The sequence below is a fragment of the Indicator indicator genome, chromosome 19 (assembly GCF_027791375.1).
Source record: "Indicator indicator isolate 239-I01 chromosome 19, UM_Iind_1.1, whole genome shotgun sequence".
NCBI lineage: Eukaryota > Metazoa > Chordata > Aves > Piciformes > Indicatoridae > Indicator > Indicator indicator.
Genome location: NC_072028.1, coordinates 17,022,521 through 17,042,035, shown reverse-complemented (window position 1 = coordinate 17,042,035; position 19,515 = coordinate 17,022,521). Strand labels below are relative to the sequence as shown.

General features: G+C 37.6%; 1 protein-coding gene across 1 annotated transcript in view; it reads right to left on the bottom strand.

Annotated features, from left to right (window-relative positions):
- Positions 1 to 307: 307 nt before the first annotated feature.
- FTO (FTO alpha-ketoglutarate dependent dioxygenase) overlaps positions 308 to 19,515 on the bottom strand; it is a 188,245-nt gene continuing 169,037 nt past the window's right edge. Inside the window, exons 8-9 of the mRNA XM_054389571.1 lie at positions 3,215 to 3,291; positions 308 to 342 (exon numbers count right to left, since the gene is read on the bottom strand). Of these exons, the coding sequence (XP_054245546.1) occupies positions 308 to 342; positions 3,215 to 3,291 (112 nt within the window). The remainder of the gene's footprint in view (positions 343 to 3,214; positions 3,292 to 19,515) is intronic.

Below are 19,515 nucleotides of genomic sequence, written 5' to 3'. Positions count from 1 at the left end.
ATTGATGAATATTGTCTAAAGGCAAGTGCAGACAGGCAAACAGATCTGTATCTTCTGTAATCCATTTAGCCTGACGCACATGTGCAAGTGAACTATTTTACCTTAATTCTTTCATGGCTAATGAAAAGTAAATGTAAGCAAAGTCATGATCTTCACCATTTAAAAAGAAGCACTGAATCTAATGTTAGAAGTTAATTTATGCTCTCACCTCTTCCCTGAAAATAACTGACCTTGGTCCTCATACCTCTAGAGCATCCAGTTGGCAAACAGTTGCTATACACAGAACATCCATTTGAGGCTGTGTCTTTCAGCTCATCCAAAATGAAAATGGGTTATTTAATGCTGGAATATAAACAGATTACTAAAGTATCATTGCAACATGAGCTAAATTATAACTATTTGAATAAAGAAAACTTTGAAGTATTTGTCTATTTCTAGCCTGTAATCCAAAGAGCAATAATTTACACTCATCTTTCTTTTTTTTTTTTTTAATAGAGATTTACCTTTAACGATGTTCTCCTTTTGGGGTACCCTTTGGTAATGCTACATGCTTCTAACAGTTCCATCAGCCTTACTCATGTCTTTGCTGACAATTCCCATGGGCCTTGGAGATATAAAATCTTCTTATATTTTTGTGTTTAAAATGAACTCACCAAGTTACACTTACTTAGATGATGTGAGACTGGAATGCAACACATTAGTCCTCTTTAACCATTTGATTATTGGTATTTTGCCAGTCAATTTTAGTTCTTATCCATTCCAAAGGTGTTCATTTGTCTATGTCATTGCCACCCATAGCTCAAATGTGAGTTGTCTAGCCGCACTGAGGCTAGTACTAGCTCAGCTAATTCACAAACTTAAATCTTCATCATAGACAATTCTATTATTGTTGCCAGCAGTCTCCTAAAACAAGAAAAAAAACAGTGTTCCTAAAACAAGAAAAAAACAACAGTGTTTTTTTTCCCCCTACTTCTGGAAATAATTATTTGCCAATCATTTTTTAATAGCTATGCCTCCATGTCAGCTACAAACTACAACACTGATGTGCCTGCTCTACTCTTTCTGGCTGTCAGATTCATTTCAATACCGTGATCCCCATGGTTTCTAGCAGCGCTTAATTAAACACAAAATAATCATAACGTAACAGCATAAACAAACAAATAATCCCCTCAAACGCTGTCTTAACCATGTTACATCATTAGCTTGTTTGAATTCATCTTGCTCATTTCCAGAGCTATATCTGTTTCTGTGAGAACTGCCTTTTCAAAAGCAGAATTCCCACATCTTCAGCTCGGTTTTCTTTAAGTGATCTCCAAAGTAAACAGTAGTTAGTGTGGCATTCATCCAAACAGATGCTATTTGCCCACTGGTAAAGCCAGCTTTACCTAGCGCAGGAAAGGAAAAGCTATGCCCATACCATAGTATTTCAAGATGTTAAAGTCAGTGGTGCAAGAGACAACAGATAAATGTGTGGATCAAGGTTGTAATACACTTAGATCTACTTTACATAATAATGTATTCTTCAGAGAGCCTTTACATTCTACAGGGTGGCTAACCATTGTCACAGCACTCCAGCACAACAAAAACGCTTGATGCAGGTCTTCACACTTTTGCTGGCATAGCTATGTCAAAAGTGTTAAGAAGCACAATCTCTACTTGATGTAATTGTACTGGCAAAAGCTGGAAGGTGTGGGCACAGTTTTATACCACTAAAACTGAATTTTTGCTGGCACAGCTTCTTTAGCTCCTGGGAGGTCTGGCATACGTTATGCTGTCAAAAGCACAGTTTGGGGCAGCACAGGCCTTATGCACACACAGAGCACTTTGCCAGTACAGGATCCTGGTATGCTCTGGGTGAGCCTAGCCTCAGCAGTGATGTTAAACAGAAGATTAACACAGGAGGCATATTAATTTCTTGGTGGCCATGCCAAATTCTGGGTCTTATTGGTTTCTTTAGTAGTGGTAACACAGACTTAGTGCTGCTTTACCATGACTTCTGCTATTCATGGCAAAGGAAAAGGCGTACACCAGCTCAAGTTAAAATAGCAACCTAACCAAGTGAAAAATCTCTCCTTCAGGAGTGCCCTGTATTGTCCAACATAGAATTGTTCTTTCTATAGCATGGTACTACAAAACAGATCACAAAGAGCTTCATTTCTCGTAATCTTCTGAGTTTGTTCTCATATATCTCACTAAACCAACACAGATGCTACAATGCCCAGTAACACACAAGAATCATGGAATGCTTTTGGTTGGAAGGGACCTTTTAAAGGTCATCTAGTCCAACCTTTCCCCTGCCATCTGCAAAGAGCAGGGATGTCTTTAACTAGATTGCGTTGCTCAGGTTGCTGATCTAATCTGTCAGAGGACCTGATACCCCAGATGGAAACCCTTACTTAAGTACATCAGCTCTTTAGATAATGCACTAGGAAACCTGGCCTCGGAATAGGATTCACAACGTGAAGAAACAAAGTTCATGTTTGGGAACCGAATTCCAAGTACCAGGGAGTCCAGGAGATGGAGACTCACATCAGAAGTCTCTCCCTATACTATTTCATTGTCATGATGAAAACCCGCAAGAAAGTCTTGGGATCTGTGTCAGGATGCTACTCCAGAGTTCCTCATCTGAAAAAAAAAAAAAAAAACGCTCCAATGAGAAGCTACTGCATAAAGGACTTCGTCTACCATCTCCTGCTCTTCTGTCTGTGTTAGGGGATGAAGAAGTCACAGCTCTATTCTAGAGACATCCACCAGACTCACTGCAAGATGGCCTCTCATTAGGATGCTCAGGTCATGGATTCTGTTTTGTCACAGGCATGAGCTATGTCATGGAAGCTGAAACTGAGATGCTGAGGGAACTTGTGGAAACATGGATGTCCATGGCCTGTAGGGTAATGAGAATTATAGTGGAGAAGGAAAGAACTGAGGATGGTTTTCTGTACTTCAGGTCTTAAATGCTACCTGTTTCATAATAAAAAAACCCCCAATTTTACAGAAACAGTAACTAAGGTACTGTGTGAAGACTGTATTAATACATAACACATGATCAAGAAATCATAATGCTGAAAAGATTTATGTTAAACTAAAAGGTTTCTCTCCAAATGATGAGCATCAATAACTCTAGGCTAGAAGGTCACTTGTTATTCCATCCTCTGAACAAGATATTGTAGATTAGCAATTATTTCTTCAAGATCATATGGCAGTGGCATATTACATCCATCATCTCTCCAGAAGGGATGACATTCTGGTTTCTGGTCTTCTGGTAGGTTCTCTGCTGCTTCTGACTGACATCTGAAAAGAAAGGTAAGCAGATGAACTGCTGAAGTAAAAGTGTATCAAGAAACTGTATACTCAGCAAGGATACATTTGTGCATTAATTTAAGGAGAAAGATGATACCAAACCAGTAATACCACATCTGACCAAATGGATTGTTCATTTCCAGTCAAGCTGATTTCTGTTCTAGGCTTTGTATTTTCTATAGGGATTTCTCAAAAAGCCAATCACCGAGAAAACTCAGTTAGTGTACCTTTATATGGTGAATTATTTTTTCATTATCTCAGCTGTTATTTAAAGTATGTGATTAAACCATTATCAGATTTAAATGTTTGCCAGTTTCCAATGTATTACTAGATTATTGAGAAAGATTAAACTGAATTTACTGCATTAAGGTCAGGGGGGATAGATTAAACAATATTAAAGAAGCTGGACTAGCTTTGTAGATTCTGGAGATTTACAAGTGTATCAACCTGCTTAGCTCTGAAAAAAGCAATATAAAAGGAGAAAATTCTATAAAGATAAATGGAAATGGAGGTTAATAACAACTTCCAATGATGAATAGGTGGGCAAAACTTCAATAAAATTAAATTAAGAGGTTAGTGTATGATAGTCTCCAAGGAAAATGTTTAAATTACAGTGTTTTTTATTAAATGGATTATTCATCAATACTAGTGAAGTCTAATTATAATATTCAACTGAATTTCAGTCTGCAGAGAAAAGTTCTGTAAGTGGTAACCATCACATCTTTTAAGATTAGGCTGTAATACAGCATACTGCATCAAAAAAAATTGTCAGAGTTCAAGAAGGACTTCTCCTCCTTTATTTTCCCCTCTCCTCAAACAGTTTCCATTTTGCTGATTAATTTATGTTTGCAATAAAAGAAGACAAAAGAAAAATGTTGAGAATTACTAGAATTTTGGTATATACTGCAGATCTACTGAGTTCTTCAAAGAGATAGCAAGCAAATTGTAAGGACACTTTTCTCTCTTATATGACATTTTAAAAAATCATATTCTATAAAGCATATCGTTGTTGCAACAACTTTAAAGTTGTTTCAAACATATTTGTGTCTTTTACCTCTGTAAAATTAATTCTCAAAATATTGACACATGCAACTTCCTTGTCTACATGGTTGGACTTCTGGAAGACACTGTTTCTAAATGAAAGATGTCTTCTCTTGGGAGTTATTAATGGCAGCATAATCCCCATGAGAAAACATACTTCAGCTTTACACCCATGTTGGTGTGTGGTTAATTGCAGCACCAGCATCCTGGGCACTCAATCCATCGTACATTACACTGCAAGGACGGTATTAACACATAACATTCCAATATATCTTCAGCTCTCCACATCAGCCCCTGATAATAGCATCTGTTAACATGCACTAAGTACTATTATGTAGCACATCACTTCATAAATAATAAGATTAGCCGACCTCAGGGCCCTGGGAAGAGTAATGTGTTTAAATGTTCTCATTATTTATTTAAAACAAGAATTAAAGGAACAGAAGCTACTTGTGACAATCCTCTTAGCATAAATATTAAACTGTTTGCATTGATAAGCTGCACTGTACAGAATAACAGAGGATTTGTTTTGCTGGCTGCTTTATAATAGTTGTTAGAGCAAATGCAGTTTAGTGTATGAGTTCTGAGAGGTACTTAACTGATTGTACCATCATGTTCTGAAGACAGTTCCCAAATTATATAAAGAAACAGGAGAAAATTAATATGCAGAGGAAGCTGAAACTAATTACAGCATCACTGTATAAGGCTTTTAAAATCTTGCTCGATTTTCTGTCTTGGCACAAAAGAATATGCTCAATTTGCTGGGTAGTGTAAGATACTCCAGTTCAAGCATTTCAGTCTAGAAGTGGATAAATTAACCATGTCGAGATTATTGCAGATGATAAATCAGGAAGATCAGCCAGTACATACTGCAGGCATGCTATGCAGTCTGCAAAACTCAACTTATAATAACAATAATAAACATTCTCCCCACACACATCTGCTATTGACAACAGAGTTTTCACTGAGAGGGAAAACATACCAACTTCTAGCTTCCTCACCATTTCAGAGCCCTTTTCTTACCTTTCATGTGTTTTTTTTGCCTTGTCCTCTCACATGAATGATCGACTAGCTTTTCCCTCACATTTGGGGCCTGAGCACCTGTGTTGCTGTAATTGTGGCAGCAGTTACAGCAATACTGTGACCAGACAGCCTGTGAGCATCTATTCTAGTTGTCACTTTCTTTTTTTTTTTTTTTTTTTTTTTTTTTTTTTTTTTTTTCTTACCAGGGAGCCATCTCTGAAAGGTCATCCCACAACTAAGTGTGCACCTTAACTTCCAGGGAAGTTTTAGCCATATCACATTCCATGTGAAGAACTGGAAGAAGTGTCTCAGGTCCTCAAATTTCCTGTCTAAGTCTGATGACAGAAATGCATCAGTGTTCTGCACAAGTATAAAAAAGAGGAAAGCAATGCTGTAATATTCAAGTTCTGCAACCCCACAGCCCCCTGGTCTTTCTGACCAGGATTTCTATTGCTTTCTTTTCAGTTCCTAGCAGGAAGAGCAGTGGACTTGACATTTTAAAATTTTGAGTCACATTTTTTAATTTTAAGTCACCTATTGTGACCAATCTGTGTCAGATCTGCTGATATCAAAATCAGCTCACATTGCTTATATGTAGAGATATGGGGCTGGGTTCCACACAGTCATCACTGCACCTCACAGTTCATTAAGTCATTCACTTGAACGGCATCCACAAGCTTGGATGGAGCCATCCAATTGTGCTTTCTGACTTAGAGCTAGAGTGCAAGAACAATCCTTTGCAGATGAGTCTTTAATTTGTAGCAGAGTAACAGACCTAAAGATCCTGCAGAAGTAGGGCAGTATTTTTAACTGAAGCGAACAATCAAAGGCACAGATTTTAAATTCCTTTGTATCTGGGAAAAGAAAGGTAATGTAAGTTAGCAGTGCTGACTCAGGACAAACAGAAATCCTGTCTTTTCCCACACACTAAAAACCTCATGAGGCTCCATGTGGGAAACACTGTGAAAAATCAAAGCACAGTGGTAGTGGTAACAAGGTTTTTAATATTGTAAGTGAATTAAAATGTTATATATCAATTTAAAACTATTACTTGAGTTAATAAAGTCAAATCTCCAAAAGAGAGTAGATGAAATCTGTGGATACTGTATGCACAAAATGTGTAAAGAGTGGAAATAACACATTTCTGAGTTACAGAACAGATGCCAAATCAAAAGGTATCTTTCATACCTTAGTTGCAGCAGAAGAACAGAGAAATTGCTGTGATCTATTTAAGAGCAATTTAGCTTCACCACCTTGATAATACATGGTCACCAACATAGTATAGAAAGGATGATTTGTCTAAAGATGTGCCAAATGCATAAAACTCGATGTTCCCTACCTTCTAGCTAAAACAATCAAGACCTCTGCCAGTTGTGGTACACATTCTTACTACCTCTTTCCAGTAAACTTCACAGTCTATTTTTGCCAAATGAACTTTGTTCATTAACATTTACCAATATCTGAATAGTTATGTAAGGTGCACTAAGTCATGACAAAAACTTGAATGCCTGTGTGAGAGTGTAAGACACTTTCCCTTGGAGGGTGGCTGATTTCAGTATGGGCAGGTGTATATTCACCAAGAGAGACAGCTGCCTGGTTATGGTCCCCTGGGCTCCACTGACATTGTGATGATCAGGGTGTCAGCTACATTAGAGGACACTGATCACGATGCTAAAATTAACCAAGCTAGCTAAAGTGTGTGTTAATTACGAGTATGCAAGCAGTCAATAAAAGGTTAATGCAAAAGTCAAAGGATAAATTTATTTCAGTATTGCATCACTCTACTGACTAAATGACTAACATTATGCTTTGTTTTTAATCGATATATTTTACAGTAATGTGTGAGCCATTGATTTGGAAAACAGTCTTCTTTCTAAGAGTTAAGTTTTGCAACTACTACGTATCAAGTGTCAGTATACTCAAAACACTTTTTTTTTTTCAGAGCAGACATTTCTTTGCTCTGTTGTCAGGAACAGGAATGCGTATAAGCCAGGAGGTGGCCTCGGGTTCTGCTGATGCATGTGATTAATGCAAATAAGAATTATTACTTAGGAACCTAAATAAGGTAGTGTGAATTAGGGTCCCTGGATTCTAGTGCGTTATTTGTCTACTCCACAGAAGCGTAGTCAAATCAGATCAATAGGGGTCAATTTGTGGCTCAGACTGCACAGAGTTGTTAAGAGTGAGGAGATGATATGAACAGTCCTGCTTCCTAGATGGTACTAATTTAGCTGTCTGTGCTTGGCAATTCAAATGCCAATGGAGATCGTGTGGAAACTCATAAGGAAAGTCAAGGAAAACGTGTCTGGCTATCTTCCCCACAAACTGATACAATCAGAAAGTGAGTATAGGATATTTGCTCTGCATGCTCAGAAGTACACACTCACTCACACATGCTTACTCCAGCACTTGGTCACTACTAATATAAGCACATTCATTAAATCCATACTGACTGGTTAAAATGGTATAACACTGTGAACATGGCTGCTGTTCTGAGCAAGAGTAACAGTAGCAGCTTCTCTAAACTCTATCTTCCATTTTTAAGATTCATAATGATTTTGCAAAGGTGAATCTAATCAGTTCTGGGTTATTACTGTTCCAACACAGAGCTCTGCAGTATGCACACAAACCCTAACAGTACAGGTACCCGGTGCACAGAGCTTTACTTGCAGGTTTGGATTTCTTCATCCTTGTCCTTCAAACCTTTCCTCTGCCTGGAAATTATTATGCAAACTATGTCTAACTACTCTCCTTTAATCTCAGTGTCAGGATTACCCCATGTCATTTCAAGATGACCTCCTTAGTTGCCAGAGCATATACATAGGAACACAGTGTCTTTTCAGCTATCTGAATTGGTATGCAAAGCACTGAGAAATTATGAACTTACATACATGAGAATAATTACTCAGAGAAGTGAACCTTGATTTCTGGCCCCCTCACCGCAAAGAATATATCTCATTGACAAGTATGACAAATTTACTTCTGCTGCTGAATGCATCACATTTAAAACCTGATACTACTTAAGTCAAAGCTGAAACTTCCAGTGATTTCATTAAGACCAAGATTTCAGTCCAAATGCTTTTCCAGGGACTACTCATAACAGACAAGAGCTAGTAAGTGCAATACTGAAAACCATCCAAAAGAAAGTATGGAAGGAATGAAATAAGCTGAATATAGTTTCTCAAAGTGAAATTTAGGAAATATAGCAATAATAAAGATGCCTTCTTCATATGGTTGTAAATACTTTATCACCACATTTTTTTTTCATGCCACAACTGGAATTTTGCAAGTTATTGAGTTCAGTCTAAACAATAAACCAAGGAACCAATCAGAAAGTTGTCAATTTTAGCAGAGAGGATTTCTTTCCAGTTGTTCCATGCTTGCCCCTACTGTGAAAACAGTGCAAGTGAAAACTTCCCATGTTTACTCTGCCTTTTAAGAACCAAAATAAATGACATCAATATTTGATTCTGCAAACCAGATTCAGAAGTACTGGTCCCAAACAGGCAGTGAAATGAAGTAGCCAGATGGAAAGAAAGCAGTGCTTCATTCCTTTAAACATCTACTCCCTAGTGTATTCCCAAGGAGTCTGTCCCATTTACATTAAGTAACTGCTGATATTCTTTTATGTGCTATAACTAGAGTGTACCCAGCCATAAGTAATGGCTGAGACCAGGACTGCATATTTAGAAGGGATAAAATGAATTTGTTTCCAGATAATTAATTGGAAAAGAGAATGTCAGATTCAGGAAGGGATGGAGCCAATATCAGTTAAATTTTAAACCAAAAAAAATCCCACAGCTGCACAAACTTGCAAGTACAAATGCAGATGATGGCACATTAGATGATCTTCCCTGGCTGCCTCTTTCAAAAGCTGATAGTAACCCATGTCACCGATGCTTTTGGCCCTTACTACAGAGCCAAAGTTTACAGTCACTGTCTCTAAAATCAGCCATGCCATTGGAAGTGAGAATGCTGCTAAAATATCCTGAGGTATTACTGGTGGGATAGCCTGAAAGCAAGCATTATTTTTCTGTGTGCTTCTACAGAATGACTTTACAGTAGAGTCCATCTTCTAATGCACTGGCCTACAGAGTGCATTTTGCTGTTCTACAGAAAGGCAGGAGAAAGATCAATGAACCTGATATACTGAAGAGGCTTAAGTGACAGTGACACAAACTTGAAAATGTCATATTTCAATTATTACTCAAATTGTAAATCGGATAAAAAGCTTAAATTGTTAACATTCTCCAAATACTGAAATAACAGCAACCAAAGCACTGGTGAAGTCTAACTGCAAAAAGATTTCTAGTGGTGTGCCAAAGCATTTCACATCTACTTTCAGAAATGTATGAAAAACTCATAAACCTATTTTAAAAGAATGTTTTGCTTTGCCTTAATTGTAGAGAAATGAGAATACATTTTCAATACTTTTTTGGCTATGGTACTAATTAAAATCTGTAAAAATTATAGTCCTGTCTTTCTAAACTATTTAGCTGACAAACTATGGGAAAGGATAATGATGTGATGCACATTATCTTCAGCTACTGAGTGGGGACAAAGCCCCAAACCCCCAGAAATATTCCAGCTCTGTGTGGAAAGAATGGAGGAAAAGAGGACACAAGATGTTCCTTTCTATGATATATTCGTCACTACTGTGGGTGAATTAATAAACAGAATTCTACCCAACAGATACTTTTGATGACCTTCATCAATGATATTCTTCACCATGTCCACCAACTCCACCATCCAAAGGGGAATACCTAGTAGATGGCACTGAAGCAGCTGCAATGCCAAGGAGAAGAGTGTTGGCATGGGGTGCATGATGTGAATCTAACTTCCCCAGACAGAGTTTTTCCTCTCCTTTGTGGCCTCTGTCCAACAGATGTAGAAACTGGCCATGAGAAAAATCAGTGCACTTCCTATTCCCACAAGAGGAAGGCTGTGTGGGGCAGCCTCCATTCCATGTTTGTTTGATTTTTTAATTAAGAAACATCACCACTCTCTATAAAGTGTAGGGGGTAGGGATATCCCCTAGAGAAACACTGAATAAATAACACAGCATTTGCTGAAAGATGAAGTTTAATCCAATTTAACCTATAGGTCTACAAACTGTTCAATTCCAAGCCTGTTTCTCAGGTGCTTTGTTTCCTGTTTTTAGAATATGTATCCAAGCAATACACCCTCACTGTATAAGAAGCACATTAATACATATTTTTACACTCTCCCCACCTTCATATTAATACTTGCAAAAAATTCCATCACACCAAAATAGACAGCATTTAGGAGGAAATCTTCAGCACCACAGACACGGATTTAGTTATATACTTTTCATGATCAGCAATGGGATGCAAGCTATTCCCTCTGTGCTGAGAATATTTGGCTTCAACTTCAAACAATGTAGAGATATATCAACCTCAATATAATTTATATTCTCTCAAAAGGAACCTAAAATGCTCTAAGCCTCTGCTGAGGCATCTGATGTTCCAGTTCCCCCCTGTTGCACTGTATGATCAGCTGTTTTATTTCACTTGCAATCCTTGCTTTCCTATGATTTTTTCAGACAAAGAAACAAAATGTCTGCTATATGCTGAGTATAAACACAGCTGACTTGTTTCCCCCAAAGTATTGATTTTATGCACTTTTAAAATAACTATTTTCATTCTGTTTGCATAATCAGCTGGGGCATTGTTCCTCTACATTTGCAGAAACACAGATGGAATTGCTGATTTGGAGCCTTTGGAGGGATTTTACAGTATTCTCTAGAATCTAAGCTTCTATTAAAATAAGGTTTCAAGCACTTCTGGTTGTGATGATAGCCTGGACAATGTAAATTGATGCATGGTTATCTTGTTGAGTCCACAACCAGACAGACAGACGCAATAGCACCAAGGGAGCTGTGAACTTCCCCCACTCATTTTATTGGGTGTTTACCTGGGGCCAGATGCTCCCCTCTGTTGCACAGAACAGCGTTAAATGACTGAGAAAAAGAGAGGAAAAGGAAATGGAAACAAAAAACAACAATGAGGAGAAAAGAAAATCTTCCCAGCCCACTTCCCAGGGGGGCTACTGATGCCCTCCCTTGCCAGTATCAGACTGCTGGAAGATCTGGGACCGAGCAATGCGTATGGCACATTTTTCAAGACACTGCATTTTCCAGAAGAATGCTACCCCAAAAGCTAATGATGCTTCCAGTGTCATTTACTGTTCCACTTCACCTTTTGTACTCCTTTTATGTGGCCATCAAATAGCCAAGGAAAAATGCAAACATAGGTTGGTTTCAGATGCATGGCACTGCAGAAGGATGGCTCTCTTAATGCCCCCTCATTTAAAGTAAAGCAATCCCATTTCCCAAAGAACTTCAGGCTTTGCACATCTGCCTTTCTGCAAGAAAGTTAAACCATTTTCCTTGCTGAGCGTGCATTTTTCCGTAAGACAACTTTTCATGTTAATAAAAATCAACTGCTGTATGACAAATCCCTACTTCTTAGATGTGGAAAGTAAAATCAAAAGAAACATGACTGAATGCAACTAACAGTAACCACGTTCTTTGAATCAGACTGGACAGAAATGGGCTGTATCTTCTCAGCATCAAAGCTATGTAATCCTTCCAGCCCCAAGTGCTTCCTGGAAACTGCTAACACAACTCTACCTCAAAACCCCACAGCTTCCATCAGGACCAAAGCAAAGGTGACACTTCTGTGGGGCAGCACTTGGGAGCAGAACAGAACCCCAGACCTTTGGTATTTGTAGCGACTAGTGTGCAAGAATGACTCCACATGCTATTCTACACAGAACAGCTCTTTGTTGAAATAGTTAACAAGGAAACATCTTGTCTAGCTGCTCTCAGGCTCTTGCTAAACTGGCTCTCACTAGCTTTGGTCCATTCAGTGAATCTGCACATTTCATTAGCCAAAAGGAAAGTGAGACAGACTTAGAGCAAGCCCCATATGGGAAAGCCAAACCACCACAAGGCTAGCTGAAATGAAGATCTTGCTTACCACTGTTGTTCAGTGATATAAATATGTATGTGTACATATACACATATTTCTCTATACATAGACATGTATACACTCAGACACATATATAGGAGGAGATCATACCATATTTTCTGTCAAGAGATATGGCCTTGAACTCCTATGTGGCTTAGGGAATAACTAAAAAAAAAAAAAAAGGTTTATTGTGCTTCAGAACTACGTTGTCTTGTGCACCTTGGCTGTAGCCTGCAACCAGAATGTTTATAAGATATATTGGAACTAATACTATAAAAGCAACGCAATCCTATGGACTAAACCACAGTTTTCTTTAGGTCAACTGGAGGTCAAACAGAAGCAGAAGGGGAAAAATAATAGGGAAATGAGAAAACAGATACAAGAAAGGCAGAAAGGCTCAAAAAGAGGAAAAAGAACTTTAGGAATGAAAAAAAGAAAGCCTCATGTAACTAATCAGATTTCAATCACTGCAGAATTTCTTCACGGCTGCTGCTTTATTCTCTGATATTTTCTGGATAAGTCACTATGAAAATATAACACCAAGAAAATTCCAGTGCTGGCAGAGAACTAGACTTGATGTTTCAGGAAATGTTACAGGCAAAAATAAAAATCATATGACAACAATATGCTCAATATGCTTCTTTTCTACTTCTGTAAGTGGAGTAAATCCTTCTGATTACCAACGACCTCAGATTTTTTTCTATTTACCTTTTGCATTTCAAACGACAGAAAACAATATATAGCAATGTTAAATATGCTTTTCTATTTTAACTGTCCAAACACAGTGTGAAAAATTTTAAAGGCATAGCCTAAAACTACCACAAATGCAAATAAACACATTTCTTTACTTATTTTCAGCTGCATTAAGGGAAGAAATTATGTGTGAAAGTTCAGCATCACTATACTCAAAATTTTGCAATTAAGGTAATGTTGCAATATTTTTTAATACCAACTACAATTCCAGTACAGAGTGAGAGATGACTTAAAGTTTATTAGACAGGGCTACACTTTCCTCTATGGAATATAATTGCATTCGATCAGTTGAAACACACAATAAACTGCATGCATCTTATCCTGCCCTGCTTTCACAGACATTATTTCTGTGAGTGCTTAAAGAAAGTGCAAGATCCTGATCTATAACATTCTCTCAGTGGACTTGAATTCTCTCAGCACCATGAAGACTTATTCACCCAGCTGAGTATTCACCCAAAATGCTACTAGTGGGTGAAACCTAAAATGTCTGTTGCAACAATGCATATAGCTCTGCATATTCTTTTCTTGGCCTAAAGAACCTTTCTGACTGCAATATCAATGACTTTAAACCACAGACTAAGATGTTAGACCTTTTGGTTGTGCCAGGTCCCTTGTTTTATATGCTATGATATATAGTCCTGGCTTTGAGCTAGCTCTCACTACTGATGCTTTTGATGCTTTGTTCTTTTTTTACTTTACGATGGAAAATAACAAATAATGCTGAGTTCTCTTCTTACTCTTGAATTCCTCTGATGTCTATCTTCAGAACTCTTCTAACATCCAATTTATGTCATTCTTTTTTCTTTCTTATGCTGTGAATTCGAAACGAAAGCAGGTAACATAATATCGTAAGATCTACGGACGACTGAAATGGCCTTCGGAGTAAACTCTGGAGTTATTCGTAAAACTATCCTGCCTCAATAGAAAGTAAAAAATTGCTTTTCAATAGATAATGCAACTACTCTTGAACTTCTTCTTGGATGAAGTTGCTGCCATAGAGAACACTCTAATGATAATAAAGTACACAGTGCCAATGCCTTAAGTGCAGTTCAGATGGATTATTTTGTTAGGATTTGCAAGGCACAACTCAAATTAATTCTCAAACATTTCTGTGCTTTCTCTTGACTAATTCTTTATTAGAAAATGGCTACAAAACCTGAAGTTTGTTAACGAGAAAAGTGGACATCTGTGCAGCTTGACCTGCAATGCTGTCCTATGTTATTCTGTCATATGATTCCTCTTAAAACATTACATCAGAATTACAAAGACCTCTCACATTAGTTAATTAAGGACATAATTAAATCTTCTATCAAGTCTGAGCAAAATGTACAGGCATACATTTAAATTTAATTTAGTTCAGTGAAACTTTCAAATATATTTCAAGTTCAGCAAAGGATTAAAACATTAAAACAGACAGCCCCAAGGTGGTCTCTTCATCACTGCTCAATGCACAGCTGTCCACATACACGATTAACTGGAACTTGTCTCAAGAAGTGACCACCCCATTCCTACCGCAGTTCCTATCCCTGCATTTAGTCTCCAGTCCCTGTACTCCACTGACTCATTCTAATTCATTATGGGATGGGCAAGAATCTCCTATGTGTTAGCTGAAGTAATGCAGGACTACCATACCGGACCAGCAGTAAATCTACATAGTAGCCACACTGTCAGGTTCAAGCTCTGTGGATAATGGTGTAATTTTTTGAGCCAGAGGAAACAGAATTCTTTCCTTGTTGGGAGCCATGAGCCACACATCCCTCTGTACTTTGTGCAGATTCATGGGAAATCAACATATACTTAATGAAAAGTATCAATTTCATCACTCTCACAAGTGACCTACTGTTTTGTCTTCCTTCGTTCTGTGTCAGCTAAAGAGGAGTTGTTTAAACTATGAATTTTGTCTATGAATTTTGTATTTCAGACTCCATTTTTCCTAGTTTATTGCTTGCCAGCTGAGCTACTTTAGTCATTCCTTTCAATGAACTGCTGATGCAATTTCTTCCCTTCCTGTGTTACAAGAAACTCAGCTTCCCTGAGTATAAAATTGACCTAATATCCCCCCTAATTAGTTTGCTTTTCCAAATAATACTGTGATTATATTAATCTAAAATGCAAAGTATGCATTCACCTTTTTCTTTGCTGAAATGCTATTACTCTAACCTGTCTTAATACCAGGGAATTACTGTAAACATTAAGCATTTGGGCAACAGCTACACAATCCTCCTTTTTTTGGTGCAAAACCAGGAGGTGTCCTTTCTTCTTTCTTCCTTTCTTAAGTACTCCTGAGGAGTTACTAATTTGTAGTTTGTATTTCTCTGATATATGCAGTTCTACAGGGAAATTTCACTCCCTGTAAGTTTATTGAAGTGTTTATTGAAGTGCCAGTAAGAGCACCTGGAGAAGTTAATGACGTTCCTCAGCAAGACAAAAAGCCCATTTTCATAGACCTTCTCCTACAGAGTTTGTTCTTTCCACTTCACTTCAGCTTTTCTAGCATTTCAGTGCTATTGAGCACGTAGAACACTGCTGCCTTCCCAAACAGTGACAGGTTTGGGTTAGATACTTTCTGTTAACAGACATCAACTTGGTCTCCCTTTTCCAAGCCTTAATGACTTTGCTAGGCTCAGTTTACTTAATGTTGCCTTGTCTGTCTAGCCAGAATGAACCACACTGGTACTGCTGGTTCACTTTCAGTCCTTGAGGATGCTCCAGGCACTACTTCTAATTTTTTTTTTCTTCCTGACAAGATATCAGAAAAATACTGATCATTTACCTTTTGTCTCACAATTTTACCCAGGTGCCAATCTTCTACAGATATTTGTGACCTTTCTAACTGGAAGGTTTAGAATATCTTCAGAAAAAAACACCTTTGCATTATTAAAACTTTGGGGCTTCAAAAATCTGGTTTGCCAGTCTGCCTTTTGTATTTTTTACTCAGAAACAATGAAAAGTGTTATTCCCTGCATCTCTGGATTTTAGAAATCAAATAATCTACTGATGTAAAAAACCTGTTTGGTAGAAGTCAGCTATGGCTCTGCCAGGAAGCTTTTAGCAGTATTCAGACATTTTTTTCTCAGCTTGTTTCAGAAGACACACACAAAAGAACAGTATCCATCTTTGCATGCAGCCAGTCCTTTTAGAGATGTTAATGTCTGGCACCATGCTGTGTTATTAACTTAGAACAGACTGAAGAACACTGCAGCCAAGTGTTAGAATTCTGGAAATTTTAAAGACTGTTAAAGAGTTACTATCATGACAAAGGAAATGTAGTGATCCAGGCATTTTACAGGTCCTGTAGCTTATCATTAAGCTGGTACGGGATTGATTTAACAGATAATAGAAAAAATACAAAGTATGCCAATGGTATGCTCTTTCTGGAAAATAAATCTTGTTGGACAAACCCTCTGAGATGGCAAGTTCAGTTAGTGAAAGAAAATATGAAGGCATTGGATGGATTGATTTTCACTAGCTAGTGAGTGGTAATTTTTGCTGAAGTAGCACTGAATGTCAACAGAACATACACTGCAAGTAAGTAGTGGCTCTCAAGTACTATAGTGATAAACATCAGTGGGGAATCACTACTGAATGGTGACCCTCATAAGGGATTCCTCCAGAGTCCCATATGGTGGCCAGCATCAGGCACATGGCAGTGAGCAGCTGCAGATAGCACAGAAGCTGATATGGTTAAAAAGCATGAGGACAGGACTTAGTCCTGCCAGGGCAAATGTCTTACAGAACTGTATCCAATGATAGGAAGAAAGATAAATGTAAAATTAATGACTTTGTGCTTAAAACCACTGCATCTGAAAATGAGGTACATTTTAGGGACAATGCAAAATGAATTTCGAATTCCCACTATAGTACCTAATCCTTCTGCATTTCATTAGGCAGACCAATATGAGAGTAACACAGAATAACCTTGTTTCTATCTTTTTAGAAATAGCAGAGAAAACAGACAGTGGAGACAGGTGGGAAATATGTTATAATGATTAGCTTAATTTGCTTCACTTCTCAGATTTAAAACTGATAGATTGAAGGAAAATATCTTGTATGAAAGCTCTCTTGTCTAGCAGAGGAAGCTAGAATTTGAAAAAGAGCCCAGAGAAATTCAAATATGCCTGTCCTTTTTACAATGAAGTCAATGACATACTGGGACAAACTGTTAAAGAAAAAGAATATTCTTGGTTTCTGACATCTTCAAATCAACAAAAGATTCCTTCCTGGAAACCATGCAGTTACACAGCTAGCATAGGGATAAAAGGATAAAATTTAGTAACATGTGACAGAAGTCAAAACAGCTGACATAAAAATCCTAAACACAATGATGCTCAAACTTTTACACAGCTGTTATTTAATGAGCTTACTTCAAGCAAGACCTTGTAATACATGTGGCTGTAAAATTACACATTCCAATTGGAAGGGATACTCCAAGAGAATGAAAGAAGACAGAAGATTTCTATTGTCAAAACCCCAAAATTATCAGCTTAGCCTTTGAACCCAATACCACCATGGAGAGAAAAACCCTGACACAGGGAATAAAAACCTTTAGAAGCATCCATATTCTCCATTCTTTTGTACTTGTTATAGACAGGTATAAGTCTAAGTTATTAATATATATTGGTTTAACTGAAGAGAGAATTGCCCAAAAGGAATGTACACACACACACACACACATATTTTATTAATTAATCATGTAACCTATGAAAAAAAATCAAGATATGAAATGTAAGTAAACAACATGTTTATAATTTCTTTGTTCTGTTTCTCTTAAACCATTGTGGAATCACCAAAACATACAAGGTCACACTGAATCAAAGGACATCATCTGCTTGTTCAAAATGTCATTATGGAAGAATCAGGAAAAAAGCAGCTGTATTACAAGTCACCTTTCCAGCTCCCTCAAACAAACTATTAATGGACAAAGTCAGTCCTTTACAGTGCATTACAGGACCAAGGTCACCTGGGAAACAGAAAGGCCTCACTGGCTACCCACAAGATCAGCTTTATTAGCCCAAATAACCTCCTGCCCTTGCCAAAGGACTGATGGAAAGTCAAGTTTTTCAGCAGACTGCTAACTTTGTGTTCAGCCTTTTCAGGTGCACAGTTAGACAAGCTGAAGTGTCTGAGATTCACTTCAAGTATTTAGTTTCAATTACTGTACAGAGTTCACTACTGCAATTGCTATGGACAATATAATTATGTTGATAATCAAATTCTCTAAACACAAAGACAGTCTAAGCTCAAAGTTTGTCAAGACTCATTTCTGCTAAAGAAGAGTGTAACTTTGGCATACTAACTGGAACTTTTCTTGTTCCTTTTGATTGCCATAAATCAGGAGATTGGAGCACATCACCAGCAAGGAAGTTTTTTTGGAAACGACTTGTAACGGCGTGCCAGACACATACAAATAGACTAAGCTCATGCTTCCAGTATGTGCATGAATTCTGAGCTCTGTGTGTTTTCCCTGCACACAAGGAAATGTAATTATTGGCGTGCTAGGCAAATCTACGAAATTCTGTCATTAAATAAAAAATTGCCTTCAAAGTTCAGAAGGTGCTCTGTCAGTTAATGCCTCTTCATCCCATCCCTTCCCTAGATGACAACTTGTTTGAGAAATGTGTTTTTCATGAGTAATCTTCCTCTGATTATCAAAGAATAGAAAGAACTTTCTCTGCTTTTCTAAAAAAAAAAAAAAGGGGGGGGGAAAGGAGAAAAAAAGGCAAAAAAAAGTAATAACCATTGTATCTTTAAGATATTCTCTTCATTAATTTGAAAGCAATATCTGACTATTTAGGAACTGCTAGAACCCTCTGCTCTCTAGAGATTTAATGCTAGAAGGTGCTGAACATTTGGTTCTCAGTGACGAAAATGGGAGTTGACGGCTCTCAACAGCTCAGTGCATTAGACAGGAGGGATTGCTCACAGAAGGAATGACAGCCCTACCTGAAAAATGTTAGGCAGGGTCCTAACAGCTCAGTTACTGGCTGATGTGCACCCAGAATTGGACAACAAAGTGATGAAGACAAAGTAAGCATCACATTTTATGCTTACTTCAAAAGCATTGCCTTTTAAAGCCATGCTTACTTTAAGTCATTTCTATTGTTTGCACTTATCCACAATCTATTCTGAAAAAATGAGCATGATGATACCAAATTGTCTCTTAGAGCTTCTCAAATGCACAGTTTCTGTTCATAGCATGATACCACAGCTAACTAGTCATCTTAAATTCAAATATACCAGTCTAAAGCATTTCTGGGAATTTCTCACATTACAGTATCTTAAATATATGAATTTCTGTTTAATATTTGCCAGGTTGGAAATAATGATCTTAAGATCCCTTCCAACCCAAACCATGCTATGAGTATACCTTATACTTGCATTAAGAGACTCCTGTTGCCTCATTAAA